The sequence below is a fragment of the Saccopteryx bilineata genome, chromosome 2 (assembly GCF_036850765.1).
Source record: "Saccopteryx bilineata isolate mSacBil1 chromosome 2, mSacBil1_pri_phased_curated, whole genome shotgun sequence".
Classification (NCBI taxonomy): domain Eukaryota; kingdom Metazoa; phylum Chordata; class Mammalia; order Chiroptera; family Emballonuridae; genus Saccopteryx; species Saccopteryx bilineata.
Genome location: NC_089491.1, coordinates 375,335,488 through 375,362,235, shown reverse-complemented (window position 1 = coordinate 375,362,235; position 26,748 = coordinate 375,335,488). Strand labels below are relative to the sequence as shown.

At 41.4% G+C, this 26,748-nt stretch overlaps 2 protein-coding genes and 1 pseudogene across 8 annotated transcripts in view; all 3 read right to left on the bottom strand.

Annotated features, from left to right (window-relative positions):
• The window catches only part of LOC136325021 (large ribosomal subunit protein uL6 pseudogene), a 38,628-nt pseudogene extending 20,521 nt beyond the window's left edge, over window positions 1-18,107 (bottom strand).
• Window positions 1-19,526, bottom strand: part of FBXL20 (F-box and leucine rich repeat protein 20) — a 116,226-nt gene extending 96,700 nt beyond the window's left edge. Inside the window, exon 1 of one of the 3 annotated variants that reach the window (XM_066263756.1) lies at window positions 18,875-19,526. In XM_066263756.1, coding sequence (XP_066119853.1) covers window positions 18,875-18,922 — 48 coding nt within the window. In that variant the 5' untranslated portion in view covers window positions 18,923-19,526. Of the gene's footprint in view, window positions 1-18,365; window positions 18,733-18,874 lie in introns of those variants that run through there. The other 2 variants (XM_066263755.1, XM_066263757.1) reach the window with 2 other exon arrangements.
• A 1,590-nt stretch (window positions 19,527-21,116) lies between these two features.
• The window catches only part of MED1 (mediator complex subunit 1), a 33,369-nt gene continuing 27,737 nt past the window's right edge, over window positions 21,117-26,748 (bottom strand). For all 5 annotated transcript variants that reach the window (XM_066263749.1, XM_066263754.1, XM_066263750.1 and 2 more), the window contains one exon: window positions 21,117-26,728. In XM_066263749.1, the coding sequence (XP_066119846.1) occupies window positions 23,491-26,728 (3,238 nt within the window). In that variant the 3' untranslated portion in view covers window positions 21,117-23,490. The remainder of the gene's footprint in view (window positions 26,729-26,748) is intronic.

Here is a 26,748-nt window from a genome sequence, read left to right as displayed (position 1 = left end):
GTTAACAAATTGAAGTTTGAAAACCACCTCTCTAAAACCATAGTTCTTAATCCTGAAAAACACTTTGCTATGGACTCCTTATAATGTAAGATAATAAATACAACATTAGGTCAAGAAAAAGGGTTTCCTATTATTTGTAGCTGAGAGCATCCAAAATGGATACAAATGAATACACAAAAACCAACACACAAACTTTCTAGTTTTCTAAGAACAGTAAATCCTACCAGCTAAACTTTCAAAATAATCCAATTATTTATCATATCGCCAACACAATCAACTTCATACAAGAAATCACTATTACTTTGCTGGATTACTGCAAGAGCTTTAAACACCAATTATATATTACATCTCCAGAAAGCAAGAGTGACCCTTTCAAAACATAAACTATGTAACATGTTTCTCATGCTCAAAAATCTCTATGGCTTCCCTTGGCCAGAATAAAATTCAGAGTTTAAAATATCCAACAAGGCCATTCATGATCTGCCCTAGTCTCCAATCAACCTACCTTCCTTATCCTCACTCATAACTCTCTGAACTCCTCCCTACCACAGTTACTCAACCTCAAATGATCTGGCCATAGTGACCTACCTACCTATTCACTGTTTTTTCCTAGAACATACCAATCACACTACCACCTTCATTTTTGTATTCCTTTGCCTGTAATGGTCTTTCTTTGCTCCATCATTTCCTCAAATGTTAACCTTAACAATAAAGTCTTCCTTAACATTCTTTGTAAAGTATCAGTCATGCCTAGCTTCCTTCCCCCACCATTCTTCATTTTTGTTCACAGTACTGACTAATGTCAAATATATTACACATTACGTTAAAATTTTTTGTTTCCACTGATTTGAGAAGGAAGGAGGAAGGAAAGAGGTCATGGGTTCTATCCCTGGTCAGGGGACATATGAGAAGCATTAATGAGTACACAATGAAATGGAAGAACTAAATGGAACAATGAGTTAATGTTTTCTCTCTCTCCCCCCTCCCAACCCCTCCTTCCTGTCTCTTTCTTTCTCTCTCAAATCAATGGAAAAATAAAAATAAATTTTAAAAAATGAGCCTGGCTGGTAGTGGCACAGTAGACAGAGCACTGACCTGAGGTCACTGGTTAGAAACCCTGGGCTTGCCTGGTCAAGGCACATACAAAAATAAAAATAAAAATTAATAACTACAGTAAAGTGACAATGAGTTGATACTTCTCACGCCCCCCCCCTTTATAAAATCAATAAAATCTTAAAAATAACAAAAAAAGAAAAGCCCTGGCTGGTTCCCTCAGTGGATAGAGCATCGGCCCAGACTGTGGACATCCTGGATTCAATCCCTGGTCAGGGCACACAGGAGAAGCAACCATGTGTTTCTCTCCCCCTCCTTCTCCCTTTCTCTCCCCCTCCTTCTTCCTTTCTCTCCCTCTCCTTCTCCCTGTCTCTCCCCCTCCTCCTCCCTTTCTCTCCCCCTCCTCCTCCCTTTCTCTCCCTCTCCTTCTCCCTTTATCTCCCCCTCCTTCTCCCCTTTCTCTCCCTCCTCCCCTTTCACGGAATGGTTCGAGTGACAGCCTCAGGCACTGAGGACAGCTCAGTTGATTTGAGCATCAGTCCCAGACTGGGTTGCAGGGTGGATTCTGGTCAGGGTGCATTTGGGATTCTATCTCCCCTCCTCTCACTTAAAAAGAAAAAGAGGCCCTGGCCGGTTGGCTCAGCAGTAGAGCGTCGGCGTGGCGTGCGGGGGACCGGGTTCGATTCCCGGCCAGGGCACATAGGAGAGGCGCCCATTTGCTTCTCCACCCCCCCCCCCTTCCTCTCTGTCTCTCTCTTCCCCTCCCGCAGCCAAGGCTCCATTGGAGCAAAGATGGTCCGGGCGCTGGGGATGGCTCCTTGGCCTCTGCCCCAGGTGCTAGAGTGGCTCTGGTCGCGGCAGAGTGCCGCCTGGAGGGGCAGAGCATCGCCCCCTGATGGGCATAGCATCGCCCCTGGTGGGCGTGCCGGGTGGATCCCGGTCGGGCGCATGCGGGAGTCTGACTGTCTCTCCCCGTTTCCAGCTTCAGAAAAATACAAAAAAAATAAAAAAGAAAAAAAGAAAAAGAAAATGTAACAGAAAAAGAAGCCCATTTGTAATAGTATTATAAAATATAAAGTACATAGAAATAAAACTAACAAAAACTATGTAAAGTCTTAAAGGAAGAATTAAAATCTGATGATAAAAGCTGAATAGGTATCATGTTTATAAGCAGGAAGAAAAAATATGTATTATAAAGGTATCAATGTCCCCAAATTAATGCATAAAGCCAATTAACTAAAATTGTGGTATAGGTAATAAAAAATAGACACAGTTCAAAAACAAACCTCTGAATTCAATTTATTAGCTTTATGATAGAAATGGCATTTTAAAACCAGTGGGAAGAAAATGCACTAAATTAGCTCAACTGATTGAAGCATCGGCCCCAGACGGTATAGCCAGGTGGATGCCGGTTGAGGAGAACAGAGGAGTCTATCTCCCCTCCTCTCACTTATAAACAAACAAAGAAACAGAAAACCAGACACAGAAAAAAACATGGAAGAATATTTATAATCTTGTGATTAGGGGAAACTTTTTTTTATAAACACAAAAAGCAAACACAGAGTTAAGAGCCCAGTCAATGGGCTAGTATCCAATATAAAGAATGCCTAAGGGAGATAAAAATAAAAAGACACAACCCAATTTTTAAAACTTGAGAAGGAATAAAATAGGCAATTTATAAAAGAAATACAAGTGATCAATAAAACATAAAAACTAAAATAAGACATTCAAAGTCAGTAGTTAAGAGGTTTTCCCCAGAACACACACAAAAAAACAATAAAACACAATTTATTATCTATCATTGAAAAGTTAGAAAATGTCACATGTTGGTCAAGACATGGAGAAACAAGTTCACTCACGTACTACAGGCCAAAACATAAATTAGAAAGGCAATTTGACAGTATGTAATAAATCTAAAATATACATATTTCCTATGACTCAGAAATATTATTACTTCTTGGTACTCATAAAGGACCATTTGAACATGGACACCAGAAGGCATGTACCATAATATTTATTCCATTTTTACTTGTAATGTCAAAGAGAAAACCTAAAGGTCCATTAATACTATACAAACTAGAATATTCATATAATGGAATACTGCCCTGGCCTGATCGCTCAGTTGGCTAGTATTGTTCAGACATACCAAGGTTGCCAGTTCGATCCCTAGTCGGGGCACATACAGAAACAGATTGATGTTTTTGTCTTTCTCTTTCTCTCTCTTCCTTCCTCTCTCTCTAAAATTAGTAACTTTTTAAATAAAAAAAAAACCTTATTTAACTTTACTCAATCTACTTAATCTTTTATCTAAGGATATCTGTTTCATTATAAAATACTATTGATATATCCTAAATTCTTATTATTTTAACTCAAAAGTATATTGCTATTTTCCATCTTCAATAATACACTCTGTGAAATTAAAAAAAAATGTTGACCAGACTTTGTGAGTCAAACCTAAGAACAAAACTTGGAAGAAAAAAATGTGCTGGCCAGGTTAGTGGTGGCACAGTGGATAGTATGTCGACCTGGGGGACACAGAGGACCCAGGTTTGAAACCATGAGGTCGCCGGCTTGAATGCAGGCTCACCAGCATGAGCACAGGGTCACTGGCTTGAGCATGGGATCATCAAAGTGATCCTATGGTCATGAGCTTGAGCCCAAAGGTAGCTGGTTTGAAGCCCAAGGTTGCTGACTTTAGTAAGGGGTCATTGACTCAATTTGAGTCCATCTTCCCCCCCTTCCCCAGGCAAGGCCCGTATGAGAAGCAATCAATGAACTAAAGTGCAACAACTATAAGCTGAGGCTTCTCATCTCTCTCCTTCTGTTGGTCTGTCTCTTCTCATCTGTCGCTCGCCCGCCCTTCCTCCCTTCTTCCCTCCCTCACTTAAAAAAAATAAAAATTAACAAAAAAGCCATGCCCTTATAGCTCAGTTGGTTGGAGCATTGCCCCTAAGCACAGAGATTGCTGATTCTATCTCCAGTCAGGGCATACACAGTACAGAGCAATATTCCTTTCTCTCTAAAATCAATAAATAAAAATTGAAAAGAAAAAACCCTTGCAAAAAGGCTAAATATGTGCTCTTATAAACTTAAATCCAAGGTTCTATTTATAAAAACTATTTTAATATCTCACTTGTTGACTTCACGAGGAAGAATTATAGTAAAAAATCAGATCAGCTTTACTCAACATACGGATGATATACTAACAGCTTTTGCTCCAATGGTGATTTACTACACAGGTATCTAAAAGGAAATTACTACTTGGTGGTTTGCACAGAATATTCGTTCATGGTTGTTTAGGAGAGTTACTTAAGTTGGTAAGTGTGGCTAATAAGCCAAATTACAGGTTCAATTCCCATACTTTGTAGTCCCCACAAAATTAACTTTGCTCAGTTCTATGGCCACAAGCTCAACTGTTACTCAATCCTAACAAAACATCTTATAAATACCTGCTATGGATTCAAAGAAAAATAATAGGTAAATTGTTCAAAACAAGCAATTCTCAATATACCCTAGGCAAGTGTAAGAGACCTCAAGTCAACTGGATTCAAGTTCTGGCTTTTATACTTAGCTATTTAATGCTGGGAAAATAATAACAGCCTTTCAAAGCATTTGCTTTCTTTCTTTCTTTTTTTTTTTTTTTGCATTTTTCTGAAGCTGGAAACAGGGAGAGACAGACAGACTCCCGCATGCACCCCACCAGGATCCACCCGGCACGCCCACCAGGGGGCAATGCTCTGCCCACCAGGGGGCGATGCTCTGCCCCTCCGGGGCGTCGCTCTGCCGCGACCAGAGCCACTTTAGCGCCTGGGGCAGAGGCCAAGGAGCCATCCCCAGCGCCCGGGCCATCTTTGCTCCAATGGAGCCTTGGCTGCGGGAGGGGAGGAGAGCGACAGAGAGGAAGGAGGAAGGAGAGGGGGAGGGGTGGAGAGGCAGATGGGCGCCTCTCCTGTGTGCCCTGGCCGGGAATCGAACCCGGGACCTCTGCACACCAGGCCGACGCTATACCACTGAGCCAATCGGCCAGGGCCAAAGCATTTGCTTTCTATAAAACAGCAGAGAACTACCTGGTATCCAACACAGATGATTTTTTAAAAATTCAAATGAAATAATGGGAACATGCTCTTTAATGTGTAAAACATATTCATTAAAAAAATAATAATAAAACATATTCATTACTTGACATAGTTCAAAATAACTGTCTTACTAAAGGGGGGTTAGTGGGACATATATGAGGATTATACCTACACATATGTAATACACACATATTTATGTATAAGGGTCATACATATACATGTGAGTGTCAGAATTATGCGGTCATTCATAAATTCATTAACAAGACTTATTCTTTGCCTTAAAAACAAATGGAACTACAAACTGTATGTATAATGAATGCCTGGAACTACTGGTTACTTTCCCTATTACTCTCTTCTTTCTTCTCTGACCGTGTTTAATTTCTGCTTAAGTCTCTGAGGGGTGTCGCCTTAGAGAGGAGCAGTTTCTCTGATTAGCTCTACCCTTAGTAGTACTACTGTCTCATGTCCCTACAGATTTATCAGTAGAACCAGAGAAATTACTAATAAAACCTGCCAATCTTTTCCCTTGGTCATTTTTTGTAAACATAGACAGAAAGTCACAGAGAAGGATAATTCATACTCACATATTTAAAAATAAATCCTTACACCTGAGAGTAAAGTGCTACTATTTTTTGAAAGCATGGTCAATAGATTTTGTTTTTCTTTAAAAGCAGTAAAGTATAATGCATCTCTTACCAGCAGTATGAGGATCACAGAAAGTATGAATGTTGTTCGTGAAACTAGTCCTTATCAATCTATCACTGCATTTACCAAAACCCACTAAATTATTTTTCTTATGTATCTATCGTCTTAAAAAGACTACCAACTCCCTGAGGCAGAGACAATTTTTTAGAGCAGCTTTGTACCTCTAACACCTAGCACATAGTTGGTGCTAAATAAATTTTGAACATAACTGAATTCCTATCAATAGCATGGCTTGGTTTTCTATTCTGAGATTTTCTGAGGTCAAGTAAGCCTTACTGAGCTCTGAGACACAGCTTTGTTCTTAGGAGCTTGAGAGGTCATTATGGTGTGGTGTGATAGTTTCTTTAGTGAAACAATATATTTAATCATATAAAATGCACAAATTGTAAAATAGTTATATTTTTTAGGTGCTGTACATTAGATTCTGAACCTTATTTCTAGGGCAAAACATCTATGATAGCATAGAAACCTGAGAGAAGAGGTACTTACTTTATGATTTCAAATGCATGGCATGTAACTTATTTCCCCACAGAATTCAGCTTGTAAACATGTTACCTTTATAGTCCTTATCCCAGTGCTTCTTTAACAGAAATTTGTATCCCTCTCTCTTAGGAAACTTGCATTCCCAGATCTACTCCCATGAGAGCAGTTTCACAGGATCAGTACTGTGCAAAAACTTCACCAGTGATTCTGATAGCCATTCAGATTGTACTTACTTATCTCTACTATGGAATTCAGTCACCATAAATGAACTTGAGTTCGTTTAACTCAAGGGGAGTACTATTATAAAGCGAAGTTCGCCTGACCAGGCGGTGGTGCAATGGATAGAGTATCGGACTGGGATGCGGAGAACCCAAGTTCGAGACCCCGAGGTCACCAGCTTGAGTGCGGGCTCATCTGGTTTGAGCAAAGCTCGCCAGCTTGGACCCAAGGTCGACGGCTCAAGCAAGGGGTTACTCAGTCTGCTGAAGGCCCAAGGTCCAGGCACATATGGGAAAGCAATCAATGAACAAGGTGTCGCAACGAAAAACTGACAATTGATGCTTCTCATCTCTCTGTTCCTGTCTGTCTGTCCCTATCTATCCCTCTCTCTAACTCTGTCTCTGTAAAAAAGGCAAGAGTTCTGGGTTTAATCTTTTTATCCTTTTTTACTGAGGTATAATAGACATACAACATTTAGTTTAATCTTTAAGCATTAACCAAGTTTGTATTAAGATAAACAGGCACTGGCAATCTTAGTTTAGAGCTTAAAGATGAAGAAAAGTAAATGGTTTTCTTCAGGGCTCAGAGTGAGTTCACAGTAGTGCCAACATTAGGTCCCTGGAGAGCCTGATTCCTATATTTAGGACAAACTTTTCTGTCTGGACCAAAAACTGATGAGCTCAGATGAAAATTATGTCACTTAGGGCCTACAATCTACCTTTTGAGGATTTTAATCTAAATATAATTATTCTTTCTTAAGGAATGTGCTGACCTCAGTAAAACTGCAGTTGTTGTTATTGTTGTGTAGATATAGATTTGGGAAACTTTCTTTGTATAAATCCAATCATCTTAGACTAAGAGTACTGGATATTAAGTCCTTTATCATCCTGAAGTTACCATTCATGATGTTAGAAATAAGTTCTAGCATTAAATGAATGTTTTAATGTGTGCATGGAGAATTTCAAAATATATAAGGTTTCTTTCTAACAAATGGTGGCAGAAATTAAATTATGATGTGATTTTTTTCAACATAAGCTTCTTTTTAAAATTTTTTTATTTTCTGATTTTTTAGAGAGAAAGAAAGGAAGGGAGTGTAGGAGGCAGGGAGAGGGAGGGAGGGAGAGGAAGGGGGAGGGGTAGAGAGAGAAAGAGAGAAATATCTATTTGTTCTACTTATTTATGCATTCATTGGTTGATTCTTGTATATGCCCTGACCAGGGCTCAACACAAGCCTCTTTACATGAAGAACATGTAAACAATTTTCAAAAAGCAGATAAGGATACATATGGGAAAAGAGTATTAGCAATTAAGTACTAAAAAAAATAAATGCATCTGTACTTGTGTTATGTTCAGTCACACCATAGGTAAAATATCTACAAGTCTGAGAATGAAGTTTCTGGGGGTAAAAGCTGACTGATCTCTAGTGTTTTATTTAAGAAAAAAAAAATTTAAGCAAGAGACAGACAGGAAGAGAGAGATGAGAAGCATCAACTCATAGTTGCAGCACTTCAGTTGTTACATTGATTGCTTTCTCACATGTGCCTTGATGGGGCTGGTCTCCAGTTAAGCTAGTGACCCCTTGCTCAAGCCAGCGACCATGGTATCATGTCTATGATCCCACGCTTAAGCTGGCAACCTCGGGGTTTCAAACCTGGGTCCTCAGTGTCCCAGGCAGATGCACTATCCACTATGCTACCACCTGGTCAGGCAGAATTTTAATGTTTCCATTGGTTTGACAGAAAGAGGAAGGAGGAGAGAGGGGGAGAAGGAGGGGCAGCAGGGAGAGAGAGAAGCATCGACACATTGTTCCACTTAGCTCTGCACTCACTGGTTACTTCTCCTAAATTCCCTGACTGGGGATGTAACCCCAAACCTGGTGTACTGGGATGACACTATTCACTGAGCAACCCCACCTGGGCCTGACTGATCTAGTGTTTTAAATGGCAACTTTCAATTTCATACCAGATTCTCATCTTAGGAGACATTTATTTTTATCTGCTCAAGAATGAATATAATAATGGTTGCAGTGTAAACTCCAGATTGAAACACTGCTAAATTATTACTGTTCAACATAGATTAAAATTCATAGGTGTTTCTGTTTAACAAACTCAATATATAAAACTGAATCAGATGAATAAAGAGATAGTTACATTCTTTCCTTTATAACAGAAATTTTTCTTTATTTTTTTTAATAATTTTATTTTTAATGGGGCGACATCAATAAATCAGGATACATATATTCAAAGATAACAACTCCAGGTTATCTTGTCGTTCACTTATGTTGCATACCCATCACCCAAAGTCAGATTGTCCTCTGTCACCTTCTATCTAGTTTTCTTTGTGCCCCTCCCTCTCCCCCTTTCCCTCTCCCTCTCCCTCTCCCCCCTCCCCCCATAACCACCACACTCTTATCAATGTCTCTTAGTTTCACTTTTATGTCCCACCTACGTATGGAATAATGCAGTTCCTGGTTTTTTCTGATTTACTTAAGAAATTTTCCTTTAAATAGTAAATTCCTTTAAAGCATTTAAAATAATTTCTAGAAAGCCTATTTAGAAATATTTCTTCTCCACAAAGTAATATAATAATAGTCATTATTTATTGAGCCCTATTGCATAGTAAACAATTTGCTAAGTACTACACAAAGAGTAGAGAATTTAATTCTCAAAATCCAGCATAGTAGGTAGTAAACACATTTGAGTTAAAATTTGAGACTTGGAGATGATAAATAACTTGTCTAAGGTCACATAGATGGTAAATGACAAAGCCAGGGTTCAAACTGACTTCCAAGCTAATGCTCTTAAATAGGTTCTATATATATAAGTATATAAACTCCATAAATCTTAAGAAATTGAATCACAGTACACTATACAGTGCAGGATATCACACAACCATTATATCCAGTCCTCACTCCCTTGGCAAAGGTGTTCATTCAACAGATATACCACAGTTGCTTTTTCTATCAGTGTCCACCTCCACTTTTACCAGAATTCAGGGGAAAAATAAGCAGGAATGAAAAGCAGAATATAGGTTAAGATCACAAAGGTTTATTAGCAGTGTATGCATAGAACTTTAAGAACACTGGCAATAAACTGAGTATCTTATGTTAACCTACAGAAAACTGGGGTATTCATTTATAGAGAATCACCGAATTTCCAGGCTAGAAGGAACCTTAGAATTGAAAGAGAAGTCCAGACAGGTAACTTACCCAAGAGCACACATATATACCTGTGTGTGTATAAAAAAATAGATATATACGGGAGTACTTATTTCATAGTTCAGAACTGATTTCCCTTTGTAAAATCCTTAATACATTGCCTTAACACTTCCATCCTCTCCTTATTCAAATTAATTTCAAATCTAGAACATTAAAATATATAAATAATCTGGTTCAAAAAATAAGATGAAAAAGGGTGATATATTCTAAAGGAGGACCCTGGACACAGAGAGATAGAGGGCAGGACAGTAAATTATGGAGGAAAAGGGGAAGGCGGTAGGGGGAGGGGGCAGAGGGGGTATCAAGGAGAACAAGGGGTGGAGGGAGGGAGATACACTCGGGGGCACACTTGTAACTATGTAAACACAACAAATTAAAATCAATAAAAAATAAATAAAAATAAATAAATAAAAGAGAACCCTGGTAAAACCATGCAATGAACATTTATAGTTAACACTAAGTTGTTAATTTTCAGGGAACTGCAAATCCCTTCTCTTCTTTTTCTTCTTCTCTCCCACCTACAAAAAATGAAAACAAAAAAACAAAACAAAACTAGCCCTTTGTTGGTAACGGCAATTCGGGATAAGTGAGTTGGCAATGACCTTGCCTGGGCCTAAACTGTCAACCAAGAGGAACACATGCAGAAGAACAGCACTGTACATTTAAAAACCTGTCCTCATGTAGAAATTAACTGTTGTCTTTTTGCCTGTCCCTCTTGCCACATAAATTTCCTCACTCTGTAGACAGAAAAGCAAACCTGAAGCACTCAAAATAGCTATAACTACAGCATCTTATTACTGCAAATTATAAGAAAAACTGATTAGGCTTTCCACTTTTTACTTCTTTATTTTTCTAGATTTTATTTATTCATTTTGAGAGAGGGGGGGGGGGAACAGGATGCATCAACTCCCACATGTGCCAGGCATCCCGGGTTTTCGAACCGACGACCTCAGAGTTCCAGGTCAATGCTTTATCCACTGCGCCACCACAGGTCAGGCTCCACTTTTTACTTTTAATTGATTATGAAATATCTGCCTGCATCCTAGAGTTCATCAGAAAGTCACACTCACCAACAAATACTGTAACGGTACATTTGATTATATAAAATTGGGCAGGTATTCGATATATTGCCAACCTTCCTCTCCATGTTGTTAGATATGATTTCTGCCTTAGCAAAAAAGGAATGTATAACAGCAATTTACTACTTACTTTCATGGTGTTCTGTATCTCATTTTTAGTTTTTACTAGAAATTCCAGAATCAAGGACAGAAATGACAAAAGACAGTATCAGTATTTGTTTTACAACTGACTAAATCTTTTTCTACCATGATTTATTTATTTTTTTGACAGAGACAGAGAATCAGAGAGAGAGGGACAGACAGGGACAGACAGACAGGAAGGGAGAGAAATGGGAAGCATCAGTTCTTCGTTGCGGCACCTTACTTGTTCATTGATTGCTTTCTCATATGTGCCCTGACCGTGGGGCTACAGCAGACAAAGTGACCCCTTGCTCAAGCCAGCGACCTTGGGTCCAAGCTGGTAAGCCTTGCTCAAACCAGATGAGCCTGCGCTCAAGCTGGATATCTCGGGGTCTCAAACCTGGGTCCTCAGAATCCCAGTCCAACACTCTATCCACTGCACCACCGCCTGGTCAGGCTACCATGATTTTTTTTTTCCTGAAGCTGGAAACGGGGAGGCAGTCAGACAGACTTCCGCATGCGCCCGACCGGGATCCACCCGGCATGCCCACCAGGGGGCGATGCTCTGCCATCTGGGGCGTTGCTATGTTACAACCAGAGCCGTTCTAGCGCCTGAGGCAGAGGCCATGGAGCCATCCTCAGCGCCCAGGCCAACTTTGCTCCAGTGGAGCCTTGGCTTCGGGAGGGGAAGACAGAGACAGAGAGGAAGGAGAGGGGGAGGGGTGGAGAAGCAGATGGACGCTTCTCCTGTGTGCCCTGGCCAGGAATTGAACCCGGGACTCCTGCACACCAGGCCGATGCTCTACCACTCAGCCAACCGGCCAGGGCCTATTTTATTTAATAGGCGACTTTAACCTTACAACAACTTAAACTGAGCAAAAAATGGATTAAATTAATTACATTTCAACTGTCAGATATGAGGTTTATTAAAGTCAAAAGAATATCATAAAATCAAACTGGAGGAAATATAATTATGGAATAAAGAAGTTAATTACCGGGTACCTACAGCTATAACTCACATGTCTGCTAAATAGTTATTTGCTATGTGCTGGAGAATGCTACCCAGCAAAGCCATTCTTTTAACAAAAAGCAGTCTTCAAAATCTAATGCAAATTTGTTTTGGGCCTATTACATCTGAATACATATCTTTGTCTTTTAAAGTTATACAATTAAGCAAGATGAAGCACAAATACCATCGTATAGTTCAATACTACCACCTATTGTTAGTTGCTATTAAGTTAACAATTTTATCAAATGAGTCCAAGTGCATTAAGACATAAATCTGTAAAATCACAGTTAAATGCCTTCATTTTTCTGAATCAATTTTTGGTAGGGGTCTGATCTAAGAATTCACTAAGTATAGAAGTTCAAGTAGGAAAATAGTAGAAGACAACTATGCACAAGCAGCTAAATCTGGCTAGTTTAAGGGCATTCTTCCTTCTTTCTCCCTCCCTTGGATTTTCCTGGTGTAACGGAATATTTTATTTTGAACATCTAAAAATACCTTTCCAAAACCACAGTAGCAGTTAGATTACTGAAAATTTTAATTCAGTTTCCAATTGGAAAACAGTAATCTAAGGGCTAGGAATGGAATCCTGGGCCTGTAATAAAAATACTTATTAATTTGTAAGAAAAATGGAGCCAAGATTTGAAAAGAGACAACTCTGTAGATGAAAACAGAATTTTAAAATGTTAAGATTAAAAAGCAACACAGACACTAACAGCTTAAAACTAACAACCTAAAACATACGAATATGAGACTTTAAAAGTGTGAATACTTCTTACAGAAATAGTGACTTAATGAACAGAAATCTTCAGTGTAGTAATAGATTACATCTAGGAATGCTGGACACTTAGATATCAAGAATATATTTTGTGCCTGACCTGTGGTGGCGCAGTGGATAAAGCGTCAACCTACAATGCTGAGGTTGACAGTTCGAAACCCTGGGCTTGCCTGGTCAAGGCACATATGGGAGTTGATGCTTCCTGCTCCTCCCCCCTTCTCTCTCCTCTGTCTCTCTCTCTCCTCTCTCTCCCTCTCTCTCTCCTCTCTAAAAATGAATAAAAAGAAAAAAAAAAAAAAAAGAATATATTTTGTAAAGTTTTTGCCACTCTAAAAAGTTTTTATAGCTAATGGAAAACATAATTTTCAATGCATAATGGCTTACCTCTATGAAAACTATACAGATATAAACATGATCTTTTAAAAATGTTTATTGCATTGAGCCCTGGCCGGTTGGCTCAGTGGTAGAGCATCGGCCTAGCGTGCAGGAGTCCCGGGTTCGATTCCCGGCCAGGGCACATAGGAGAGGGCCCATTTGATTCTCCACCCCCCCTCCTTCCTCTCTGTCTCTCTCTTCCCCTCCCGCAGCGCAGCGAGGCTCCATTGGAGCAAGGATGGCCCGGGAGCTGGGCCCCCTGGTGGGCATGCCGGGTGGATCCCGGTCAGGCACATGCGGGAGTCTGTCTGACTGCCTACCCGTTTCCAGCTTCAGAAAAATGAAAAAAAAAAATGTTTATTGCACTGATTTTAGAGAGAGGAAGGGAAGGAGTAGGAGAGATTCCTGTATGTGCCCTGACCGGGGATCGATCTGGCAATCTCTGTGCTTTGGGACGATGCTCTAACCAACCAAAGTATTCAGCCAGGGCCAAACATGATTTTTAAATGACTACTACTATGCAAATACATGATATAATGATAGCGCTTCAGAAAGTAAAAAAGGTCCCATGATTACAGAATTAAAAAACATCAAAAATAACACTATTCAAAAAGGACAGATTGACTGAGTGTACCTAAAAAGCATAAATGTCTAATTAGTATTTTCTATTAGAGACTGCTTTCAAATCAATCTCTAAAGTGTTAAAAAACAAAAGTCCTCAGTATTACTACTACTCTTTCTTATATGCAAGGCCTTTCAAATAGAGTGAAAAGAATGACTCTAACCCACTAGAAAAATATGTAATGTTTTCACATGCACCAAATTGGAAAATATGTTTATTTACTATGCAAAATGTTCTTTAGATTAGAAGATAAAGCCTTAAAAGGGGCAGGGAGAGATGTGATTATTGCACCCTTAATAGTACTGGGCAAATCAGTCTATAAATTTTAAGAAAATACCAAAGTGGCTGTTTCAAAAGAAATGACCAAGGAAATATGGTCCTCGGCTTTTACGCAAAATTTACAGATTCATAAGATTCTGGAACAAAGGGAACCTTAATAATTGATTCTAACTCCCTTGTTTTGCAAAAACGTATGGGGGAGGGGGCAGGATGATCAAACCAGAGAAGTGTAAATAAATGACCATAGCTATAGTTAGAAGGTGGGCAAAAATCAAGACTACTACCAGTTCTCATAATTCCCAGTGTAGTATGTTCTTTCTACCATACTGTATTTTATGATTTTCCTTATTTTGGACAAATCAAATTAATAAAATGAAGCAGGCTGGAAATGATAGATTTATAGGAGCAGCAGTAAAATATAATAAAAAACAATAATGAACAATATTTCAAAATATCCAAATTGGAGCTTATCACTTCCTAACTAGATGAGTCTTCACATCTCCAGATACTGATTAAACTGTAAAATGACATCTGAATGTCAGTTAACATTAACACTATAATTTTTTTAATGTTAGGACTTTTTAATAAGCCCCAGTAAGACAGAATTTTTCCTACAGTAGTACTGTGTTCTCATAGTAGAGCTACTGAGAGCATGACAAAGTGGAAAGGTTCGACTGAAAAAACAAAAACAACAACTGAATTTACAGGTCCGTCACTAATCTCACTGATTTACGGTAACACTGGTTGGGGGTAGGGAGTGGGGGTAAAGAAGAACAAATACTGTATACGGTAACAGAAAATGATTCGACTTTGGGTGATGAGTACACAACATAATCAACAGTTTAAATGCTATAGAAATGTTTACCTGAAACCTATGTACTCTTATCGATCAATGTCACCCAATTAAATTTAATTTTCTAAATAAAATTATATATAAAAAGAGAGTATGGGTTACAGAATTTAGGATGAAGGGTAACTTCATTCTCTTAAGGGCAAAGACAAAATAAAACATACTAAATGAAGAACTTTAGTAAGCTTCTCCTCACGTTTTATGAGCTTTTATGCTACATTATGCTAAAAACAGAGCAGAATGATAGGAGTCAAAACATGTAGTTTGGAATCTTGGCTCCCCTACTTACTGGCTGTGCAACTTGAATACTTCTCAGGCCCTTGCTTTCCTCAACTGTGAAATGCAAATGTGAAAATTAGAACTGAGATAAAACACCTAGCTCAGTGTCTGGATATACAGAAAATATTAAATAACTTATTAAATTTGAAACTATCAAAAGTTGCTACAAAACAAAATTCACTATAAGTAATATACTAAGAAGTATTTGAATGATACCCTGGCCGGATAGTTCAGTTGATTAGAGCATCATCCCCAAAGCACGGAGGTTACGGTTCAATCCCCAGTAAAGGCACATACAGAATAGATCAATGTTCCTGTCTCTCTCTTGCTCTCTCCACAATCAATAAAACAAATGTTTAAAGAAAGTATTTGAATGATAAATTTCAATTAATGTCAACGTGATACAGTAACAAATAATTATCTTTTGAATTATTTTATCCAATAGTCATCTACTCTGGCTATTTATTTATAAACAGGATGCTACAATATCCGGCTAACAGATTCTCTCCTCTCTCATTTTAAGTTAAGAATTTTTTCTAGAGCTCTACTCCTGAGTATGAGATTTAAAGTGTGTGGCCTCCAGTTACAATATCCTAAAGCATAATACACAGGATATTCCCTACAGAACGATTTTAATGAGTCAACTATAAAAAGATAAACTTTGGTTGTTTTCACTCTCCCAGAAAAAAATGCGGCCAAGAAAAAGAAAACTTTCGCTTTTTGCATTAAACATAACTAATTTGAAATTAGTTATTACTTGCTATAAAAATTTACTGCACTCACAAAAATTCTCAGAGATCAGCTATCTGCTTACAATCATAAAATTAAATAAAAAGCATTCTGAATATTTTAAAAATTTAAAAAAATTTGATGTAATGTTTTAGATATGAAAAGCCTGCTTTATTTTATCTACATTGAAAGTATTTTAAATGTTTTCAATGAATTAGCAATAAGTATATTACTCCATAAAAGACCAAATATAATATAATTTATTGTTTTACTATTTATATATTAGGACAGTAAAGAAATAATTTAAGAACTACTCAGATAATGAAACTCATTGACACATATCATTTCCAGCCTTTTTTATTTGTATTCTGGCATGAAACACTTCACATAATGGGGGTAGCTTTTGGTTTATAAACACTTTAATCATGAACACTGTACAAAGAGGGTTTCCCCCCTTATTCTTTTTTTTAATCTTATCAGAAACGTTTAGAAAGCCTCAACTGCCAGTTACATTCCAATCAAGGTACATAGATATGCTTAAAAAAGCAATGAATTTTGTTATTCTTTTAGTACCACTACTACAGGTAAACTACAAATTAAAATATAAATGATAAAAATAGGATAAAGCAATGTAATTTTAAAGCACATACTACAAAGGGACTCTTTCCAACAGTCACACCATCTAAAAGAGAATAGCAAAATGATAAACAGCAGGATGCAATAGCAAAAGGCTATCCTCCACTCAAATCTTCAGTATTTGAGTGCTTTCAAGATTCCTGTTAACTGCTAAATGTCTGTTCAGTAATTTTAGTGACAATCGCAACTTTACAGCAGTACTGAATATGAAAACACCAAAAGTTAAGTGTCTTTGGTCTCTCTACATTAGCGCAATATAAAGTTGTATTAAAAACAAAAACCACATCCACTATAACACTTTCTTCCTGTGATTAAGTTAAATATGAAAACTCCAAGGAAACCAATTCCTTTAATTTTTCTCCACTCCTCACCTGCAACAATAATATTATAATTTTGATTTAAACTTCCCTCAAACACTTTCTATCTTGATATCTGTGGATAAATTAAAATATTTTCCCCTTAAGCATAAGAAGAAATCAAGGAATAAACTAAACTGAAGACCTTTAGGTAACAATTTCACTCTCTGCACCTAGTTGGAAAGTTTACTGAAACTTTTGTCTCACCGTCTTACAATTTCATCCTTCAAATGGAAATGAAGAAAAATACCAAGTGAGATGTATACTGAGCTGTGAGTGATCCCAGGTCAGCCTGGTTCTCTGCCAGAAAAGGCCAGGTAACATTTTCTCTTTGTGTGGTAGAAGTTTCTTTCAATCCCCTTGATAAACCTTCTTGTAAATTACTGCTGTAATTCATCTGTAGTTACTTTACTTCCCAAAGGAATCACTTCCCTGCACGTTGACTACTCTCTAAAGACGCTTTCAGATGTTTCCTTATTTCCTTATCCATTTCTCAATTTCATGACTATAAACCTCGCTTGTCAGAGAAGTTCTCAGAAACGAACAGACTTAAATGGATTTTCTGGTCTCAGACCTTCGTCCCAATCTCAAAGCCTGTATACATATAAGAGTTCCCAGAAACAGTAAGTCACAAAAGTTCAGACTAAACGGGAAAGAAGAGGAAGTATCAGAACAATACCCCAACCAAACAGCACCAAAAACCTGTGGTCGTCGCTCTCATCCTAGTCTACCACCCTCAGTTCCGTAGTTTAACTAAGGTCTCTAAAACTCGGACAAATGGCCCCCCGGCCCATAAATTCCCCACCCCCTCGCTTCACGAAGAAGGTTACAGAAAGAAAAGCAAGCTCAGGTCGAGCGGAGCTGTGATGCTTTCTCTGCCGGGAGGAGGGAGGCAAGCCAAGGGTTGTGTAAAGAATGGAAAGCTGAGTGATACTGGGGGGAGGGGGAATTAGGGCGCCAGAGCTAATCCCCTGCCGGGGCCCGCGGGTGGAAGGGGCAGGAGGAGACCAGCTGGGATGACTAGGGACGCCGGGCAGCACTAGGCTTTCGGGTCTCGAAGATGGGGAAAGAAGTCTGGCAGCCCCAGCAGCCAGTGGGTGACGGCGCCCGGCAAGGGAGGAGGCTCCGTGCAGAGCTAATTTGGGGGGACACGAGAGTAGGAATCGCCTTCCTCACGCCGCCCTAAGCACCCCAAGCTCACACCTCAAACCTGCTCTTGGTCACTCCGTTCACGTCCCTCCTCATGGGGCCGGCGGGTGCGGCCGGGGCCGGGCGCTGCGGCGAGTGGAGTGCAAAGAGGGGCCCCGGGCAGGCCCGGGAGTTCCGGGACGGGGAGGAAGCAGGCGAGCGGCGGGCAGGGAGCGTCGGCGAGGAGGGGAGACCTCTCGATTCCGGCAGGGCCTCCTCCACCTCCCGCGGTGCCGGCGGCAGCGACGACTGCTCGTCGCTAGCTCTCCTCTCTCCCTAGCCTCAACTTCAACCCAAAACAAAAACACTCCCCACCTGCCAGCAACGCCGCTCCTCATTGGGCAGAGCCACCCGGGCCTCGGAGCAGCGTGGGGAGGGGGGAGGAGGAGCGCGCGGCGGCGCGGGACCACCCCTCCCCCACTCCCGGGCGCAGCCGACGACGGTCGGCTGGGAGCAGCTAGAGCGCGGCGGCGGCGGCGGCGCGAGCCCGCTCTCGCCTCCCAGGCAGGCAAGCCCACCGCGAACTGGAGAGGCAGGGAAGTGCCTATGTGTCTGTGTGTATTTGTGTATGGGAGGGGCTGTGGGGCGGGTGCTAGTGCGCGCGTGCTCGCGGACCCGGGAGAGAGGAAAACTGGACAACTGCACGCAGCACCGGAGACCCCTGTTCTCCTCCCCTTCGCGGGCGTGGAGCCCGCATCAACCCACCAAGCACTTGAGCTTTCTGTCTAGAGCCCCCAACCCCCTAAGTCTTGTCGCTTCCCGGATAGCCTGTGCTGCCACACACGTCCTTCCCGGCCACCCAACTCCCTTCCCCTATCACTCACTGTCGCCTTGAACCCAAAGTGCAGCAGGCGGTCCCTGCTCGGAGCCATTTTCCTCTTTCGGGTTGTCTCTAGATTGGGACAGTGCTGCTGTTGTTGCCGCCACCGCCGCCGCCGTCGTTGCTACCGCTGCCGCCGCCTACCCCGCCCCCGTGGATTTCATTACCGGGTGTTGCAGGGAGGCCTGGAGGGCCGCTGCGGGGCGTGGGTCCCCCTGTGCATGGGTCAGGAGGGCAGGGGAATAATTGCGCTGCCCACTGCTCCGGTGATATGCAGCGAGGCAGCACCTCGCGTCTTGGGGTCAGGGGGTGCAGTGCTAGAGCTGGACGACTATTCCTTTAGCTGGGGGAGGGGCACGCTTTGGTGGAAGTAGGGGCGGGCGAGGCAGAAGGCCTTTGGCTTCCCCCGCCTCTCGGCCGCCAGACCGCCGCTGGCGCCCAATGGGCTCTGCTGCCTTCCCGTCCTCCAATCAGGGCTCTGGTTGGTGAGAACCTGATCCTGACGCCACTTTGGCGGGAGAAACAAGCGTGTCTGGACGAGTAGGCGGGGGCACTTGCCGAGCGGAAGCTATGACATTTATCTGACTCCTCAGGTTGTGTCATCACATTATACTTTAGTAGCTCCAATCCTCAAGGTCTCAAAAATTATTATCGAATTTCTGTGAATTAAGGAATAAAAGCCCTGGTTGGATAGCTTGGTTAGCTGGAGCTTCGTGGGGCTGCCGGTGGGATCCTGGGTCAGGGCACGACAGCTCAGTGTTCCTGTCTGTCTCTCTCTCCCTGCCTCTCTCTAAAAAAAATAAAGGAATAAGAGTTTACCCTTAACAGCGACAAGCTTAATTATGTTCCAAAGATAAATTATTAGCAACTATAAATTTCAACAGTCCTGGCAGGACCACTATTCCTAAATCCAAAGGAGATAAGAGTTTGTTTTCATACCTTTTTTAATTCGCAGTTTTAATGACTGGCTTGTTATGAATCTCATGAGCTTAAGAACAAAGAGTGCTGGAGAGCTTTAAAAAGTGGCATATTTTAGCAACTGTAAGGGTTATTACCCCTCTTCAAGCATTTTCCCTACCCCTCATCCCCGCCCATTATCCTATAAAGGGCTTCCTAAGCAAAAAATCTGAGCTTCAGAAACTCATTCTCAGGCCCACAAACCCAGGTTCACATGTTTTCTCCCCTCACACTTTTAATGTTACTGCCTCTCTTAGGCCATATAAAAACAGCCTTTTAGATAACTAAAAGCCATTTCTAAAAAGCTTAGCATGAACTACTGATGAATTTGGTGATTAAGGCCTGCAGAAAATAGTAAAACTGGCTTAACTAGATAAATCAAATGAAACTTTCACAGATCTCTTCCCCCTATTTCAATTTTCTTTTGCAGTTAACCTATTTCGACTAATACTTACTGGAGGAAAACTTTTACTTTTTGATAAAATTTTAATTGACCAGAAATTTAAAGATAAATGAAAATTATTCAAAGGTTAAAAACTTATTACACAAAGGCATATTACTTTTTATCAAAGAAATTTATTTGCATGTAAATAATCAGGTTCTTTTGTAATGTTTCAGGGGAAAAAAATCCCAGATTTTGTCTCCTTTCAAAAAAATTAAAAACCCCAAAGTATTTACAGAATAGCCATACACACAGAAAATCAAATTTGAAAGATTTTAGAAAAGACCCTCCCCCAGCTGCTCCTGATGTACATTTTTAAAACTCAAAATTTAAAGCTCAGCTTTTATTGCTGAGTATGTTTCCCAACCTAGTTTCTGAGATGTTAAGTACTTCCTACCCCTCAAAAAACTAACAAGAGAAATAAGAGAGGAGGATTGAAAAGAAAAAAAACTGGTAAAAGAAAATGAGATTGCCCAGGGATTGTGAATGCCTATATTGGCATCTGTTTTAAGTAACTTGACTGAATACTGTGCGACACACAGGCTCCCTGAAAGGTTTTTTCTGAGAATTCATGATATTGCTGCACTTAATTTTTAGATCTAGGCCTTAAGAGCTACCAACCTCAAGCCTGGTTTTGGCAATTATATCCTGCTTAAACACCCCCCCCCATACTTGTTTTAAAACACACTGATTTTGAACCTGAAATCTTGATGTACATCAGAGCAGGTTTTAACCAAGAACCCCTAACATGAAGCCAAAAGACAGAAGAGGAATCAGGTCAAACAAAGAATACGTAAGACACCAGCAGCAGAAGACAGGTAGAAGTTGACTTCACATCCTTGCCGTCTTTTGAAACAGGAGAATGAGTACACCTAGACAGGAGGAAGGTGTCCCAGGCTTGGTTTATTCTGCCTCTTCTCCTCCACCCTGTGGAGAAATGCAGTGCTCCCTGGTTCTCAGGCAGGGTGAAGCAGTTTAGCCCCGGCTCCCTGTTAAGCAAGTTCAGATGCTGGGTCAGTGTGTGGGGTGTGCCCATCGACAATTCAGGGGCTTATCCTTCATCCAGATCCTAACTCGGGATCCTTTGATCTGGGATGAAGACAGAAAGAGAGAAAAAGCTTCCCAGTTTACTCATTTTGGTATTTGTTAGCTCTGCTTGGGGGAGCTGAGCCCCTGATACTATGCAGTACATTCCCCGTAAGATTTTCCCCACCCAGTACAAACTTTAAAACCGTAACTTTTTTTCTGCAGAAACCAATGGGATAGGATTCAAAACTAGGTGAGAAACTTGTGAGAAATCCAACCTGGTTGTATGTCTGAGAGGCTGCTACTGTATCAGCATCACAAGATAAAGCACTCTGGTATCACCTTGCCCATGTCCTCCTTAGTGTCACCCAAGACATTTGACTCTGATACGGTAACCGATAACTTTTCTTGCTCCACTTTGCAATGTTTCATTTCCTACTTCTTATTACCTTGGGACACAAAAGTGGCAGAGTTGTAGAGAGCTGATGACCAGAAAAGGGAGAACACCAGAGGAAATCAGAGACAGTCAGGAAAGAAAGCCAAAGCTGATTTTCCAACTCTATGCTAACTCCAACCTGCAGAAAGAGCTGAATATAGAAATCTTCAATATCTGATGAAGTCACTCCATTTATCACAAACATACACAAATGAATCACCTGGCTCTTTTTTGTTTGCTTGTTTTTTTAATCCAGAAGAGTTGTGCTGGGGACTGTGCCCCGTCCTGCTGATACAGATCCTGAATGGAATCATCAGGAATGGCACAGTGCAGGTGTCAAAATCAAATTAAGGCTGCAGAATTTTGAGAGGACCCTCCAAATACTAAGAACTTGTGTTGCACTCAAATGGTCTCCTGGATTTTTACACTTATGGGAAGGGCTTCTTATTGATGTCCCCCAGAATCCAGACTCAGACCTATTCCTCCAAAAAGGTCCAATTGTGTTGCTACACAGTAGCAAGGGTTTATCTTCATGCCCACCTAGCATTCCAGGCCCCCTCTTACTTCAAGTGAGCTTGAAATTGTTTTAAGTGAACTATGGCTGTAATTTTAATTTTTTTTTACTGTTTTATCTAAGGGAACATGAGTGATTCAAGTCTAGACTCCTCCTTGTGAAGAGAAAGGAGCCCAGCTCTCAGGAATGGCATCAGTTCTCCTACAAACAAAATGCTGGGGTGTGGACTTTTGGCACATTGTGGAAATAGGAGAACTATTAATTCTGCAATGGTTTTCATGCCACTGGGTCAGGGAGGCTGCCCCACATTAAACCTTACTGCATCTGAAAACATGTTAACATCCCAAAAAGCCAGCCCAGCTTTTTTGTAAAGGAAAAAGAGGCTATAAATCAATTCCTCCACAGGGAGGTAACTCCTAATATTTCTATGATGTCTGAACTCCATGAAAAACCTCCTAAAACAAAGAATACCATTTTGGTTTTTCTCCTTCAAAGGTAGGCTCTAATTTGCTTGGGCTTGATGCTACAGTACCAACCAGCACAAGCTACAAGCTCCCTACAACCAAATAAGCCTTGCTCTTCTACCTCCCATCATTTGAACCCTGAACCTCATAGAATTAGAAAGAAATACTGTATAAAAACAGATAGTTAAAATATTACAAATAAATAGCTAAAATTATCTTTCCTCCCCCAAACACTCCTAAGAAACAGACACCAAACATTACTTAAGTGTCCAAAATAACCAGTCCTTCATTTGCCCATGCCTCAAATGGACAACTACTCAAACAAAGGTGAACAACCTTCATGCAAATGCATCAAGGAATGTATTGCTTTTTCACTTTCTGCCCAGCCCTTCAGATACATGCACTAAAACTGAGTTTAAAACATGGCCTAAAAATGGAAAAAGGGAGAAAAAAATATATATGAATTATTTCCCACAAACTGCTTCCCACCCTTCCCTCTCCCTATGCCCCCCACCCCCTCCCTTTCATAAGCAAGTATTTTAACTTTTTTATTCTGGCAAAGGAATTGATTCTTAGTAAGCAAACCCTAGAATCAAACCTATGGTCTCTTTAGTAGAGTCTGGCGATGCCTTTCTAAATTCATCCTGCTCAGTGTGAAAGACATGCCATTTAACATTCTTAAACACAAAATCAGACCTGTCCGACTCACCCCTTATGGTGGTTTGCCTATAAACTTATTAGTTTCTATCTGGCTATGGTCTTGTCTTAAAAAGTAAGATTCCTAATTGCCAATCAGTGCTACATCCATAAGATCATCATCTTCCTCCCCCATCATAAAGTCTGGGCTGAGTCTTGAGGGCCTGTCTGTAGATAAGATTGTATTACTTGTCATAGACAAGGACTGGTCTGAAGAGATGGGTGATTTAGACCAACTCTCTGGCTTGATGCTATGAGATTTTTTCTTGTCTCGGTCTTTGTCCCGATCTCGGTCCCGATCTTTGTCTTTTACTTTCTTCTTTTCTTTTTTGTGCTTCTTATGCTTCTCTGTGCTGTATTCTGGAAGTGGTCGGATGCCATCATCTGAGCTGGGACTGTTCTGATAAGATTTCTCTGCTATGGAGGAGCCTGACTCACTTTCACTGTCCAGATTCTGGGGGGTATATGCTGGTGACTTACTATGGCTAGGAGAGCCACGCTCATGCTTTGGAGTGGAACCACTGATGAGTGGAGAGCCATAGTTTTTGGAAGAGGCCATCTGAGGCCTAAGCCCTTCTCCACTACTTTCCCCAGGTTTCTGCAAAGTCACTTTGGCTTTAATGCTGGGGGATCCCCCATCATGCTTACTGATGATAATTTTTGCCACACCCGTGCTCCCCACATTTTTTGACTCTGAAGTCTTCTTAGATGAATCCACTGAGCCCCCCGAGGTGGAAACCTTTGATTTGTCTTTATCACTTTTCTCACGCTTGCCCTGGAACTCTCCCCCTGACATGTTATGCTTGGAGGACATAGGATGGCTAGAAGAATTTGTGCTCACCCCCATCTGGCCGTCCATTGGGTCTTCACCTCCAGGGCCACTGGTGACAACCCCATGCTTCAGTTTATCTATGACAGCTGTTAAGGACGGCTTCTTATTTCTGCTGGGAGATTTCCCTTTGGAACTCCCATGCTGGTTCTGAGAGGATGACATGGAAGAACCACTTGAGGAAAAGGAAGATGATGCTGTACAAGAATTAGATGATGGGGGAGTTTTTAATGAGCCTGAGGATCCTAACCCTGAAGATGACTTCATGCCAGTGCTTGAACCAGTTCCAGACATATGAGAACCACCAGGACCTGAACTGATAGGGGACTTGGCTTTAGAGGATGGGGGAGTCCCAGGAATAGGCTTCATTGGAGAGGCAAGCTTATCAGAGCCTCCAGGTGGCCGTGAATGGGAAGGGGATATGTTTGGTTTACTTAAATTAGGATTCATAAGTGAAGATGGCTTCCCCTGAAGTTTCATCTTGGTGCTGCTGGAGCTACTGCTCAGTCCATGCTTGGTAATGGGAGAGGAGCCTGGCTTCCCCCCAGACTGGGATGAAGTTTTGGACTGGCTAGACCCAGAAGACCCTTGACTAGAATATATACTGCTACTTAACTTGGAACTTGATGAACCTTCTGATTTACTGCTTTTCATCTTGCCTGAGTTGGAAGCAGATGATGAGGAAGAAGAGGAAGAATGGCTATGGTGGCTTTTACTGCCTGAGGAAGACACAGAACCACTGCTGGTATACTGACTGTGCGAAGAGGGCTTGCCTACCATCACGGTTCCCTTAGGAATCTGAATAGTGATTTTGGGAATGGGTGGTGTTGCAACACCTGGGGGAGTCTGAGATCTTCCTGAACTGCCTGGAGATTTGGACCCACCTGTACTGGTAGGTGGGGTGAAAGGTCGGGTAGAACTGTGAGATGGAGACTTTCCCTCAGTGTCTGCCTTCTTTCGCTTTGGAGGCTTATCTTTGCTCTTACCATCATTAGAAGGGGTCCGACTGCGCTTTCCCGGTTTGCTCTCTAATCCTGGCCCCGTCAGACTACTATTACTGGTGCCATTGCCTTCCTTTACTCTCTTCTGAGTCTTGTCTTTCCCTAAGTCCCCAGTTGTCAATAAAGGACTCTGGCTACCACTGTGATGCTCCATCAGATCTGCAGAACCCAAAGCCTTACCAGCTACTGCTATAATACTGAAATCAACTGTATCAGCTTGGCTATTGCCTTTAAACTTAGTCTCCCCGTTATCACCTCCAAGCATTGGCACCCCCAGAGTATTTAGTGCCTGAGATGCAAATCCTTTGAAATCATCATTATCTCCACTTTGGCTGCTTTCATCAAAGTATTCTTCTCCAAAACCACTTTGGCTCTGGCTGTTCAATAAATCAGGATTGAAATCTACTCCATCAGGAAAAAAATGATTGGTAGGAGAGTCACTACTGGGGCTTCCAGCAGCATCTGCAATAAGATCAGCTGGATCAGTGTATGGATTTTCATTATTATTGGTTTGAAAGACATCAGGGTCAAAGAGGGCACTCTGAGAATGCCCAGAGCTTGAAGAATCTCGAACAGGGGTACCAATGGGTGGGCAATCATCACTAGAGCTGGGAAGCTTAGAGGCTTCTTCTGCAATGTCTGAAAGGATATCAGTTACATCTGGACCAATGCTGTCTGAACTGGATAGTCGGACCATCCTTTGAATACTGGGTTGGGGGTGAGGTACTGGTTGTGGGTAAGTTGTTGGGGGAGTGCTACACTGGCTTGGAGCTGGAGTGATGTGTGGTGTATCCAGTGTGTCAGCTGTCATGTTGACATCAAAGATAGGGTTCTGTGAGTCAACATCCATTGAAAACAGCTCCCTCTGAAAGTCATCTTCAGTCTGGTGCTTGGGTTTATCAGGTAGTAATCTTGATGACTTCTTCTTCTTTGTCTTGTTGCTTCCCGAGCACATTTCCATCCGGGGTGAGCCGGAAGAGGAGTTCTGCCTTTCTAAAGGGCTGCATCCATAAAGGGTTGAGAAATCCTGGGCAGGATTATCTTTAAGAAGGTTCATGAGCATCGGGTGGTTCTTGGTGTTGCCGGCCATCGAAGAGACAGGTGGCGGCGTGTGATGAGGAGGGGTCGGACTCGAGCCAATGGTAGACCCCCCGTTCCCTGTGATTTGCAACAAACTGGTAAGAATTGGGTTCTGAGACACCTTGCTGAAGTCCTCCCCATGGCCCACCGACTCATGCCGATCTTTGATGCTCATGCTCATATTAAACAAGGTGGTAATGGGACCCCCCGGAAAGGTGTTGGTTGGTGTAGTGGTACCACTCATTGGGTTGTTGCCTGTGGTCATGCCATACCCTGGGCTGCTAGCCGGGGGCAGGTTCTTTTTCACCATGTCTTCAACTGTCTCTGCAATGAGGGACAGTGCTGGGGTGTCGGCCTGAATGGTTTCAGCCTTCCTCCGAATAGCCCTCATCGTCACAGGGATGGACATACATCTGTAAGATAAGATGGAAAA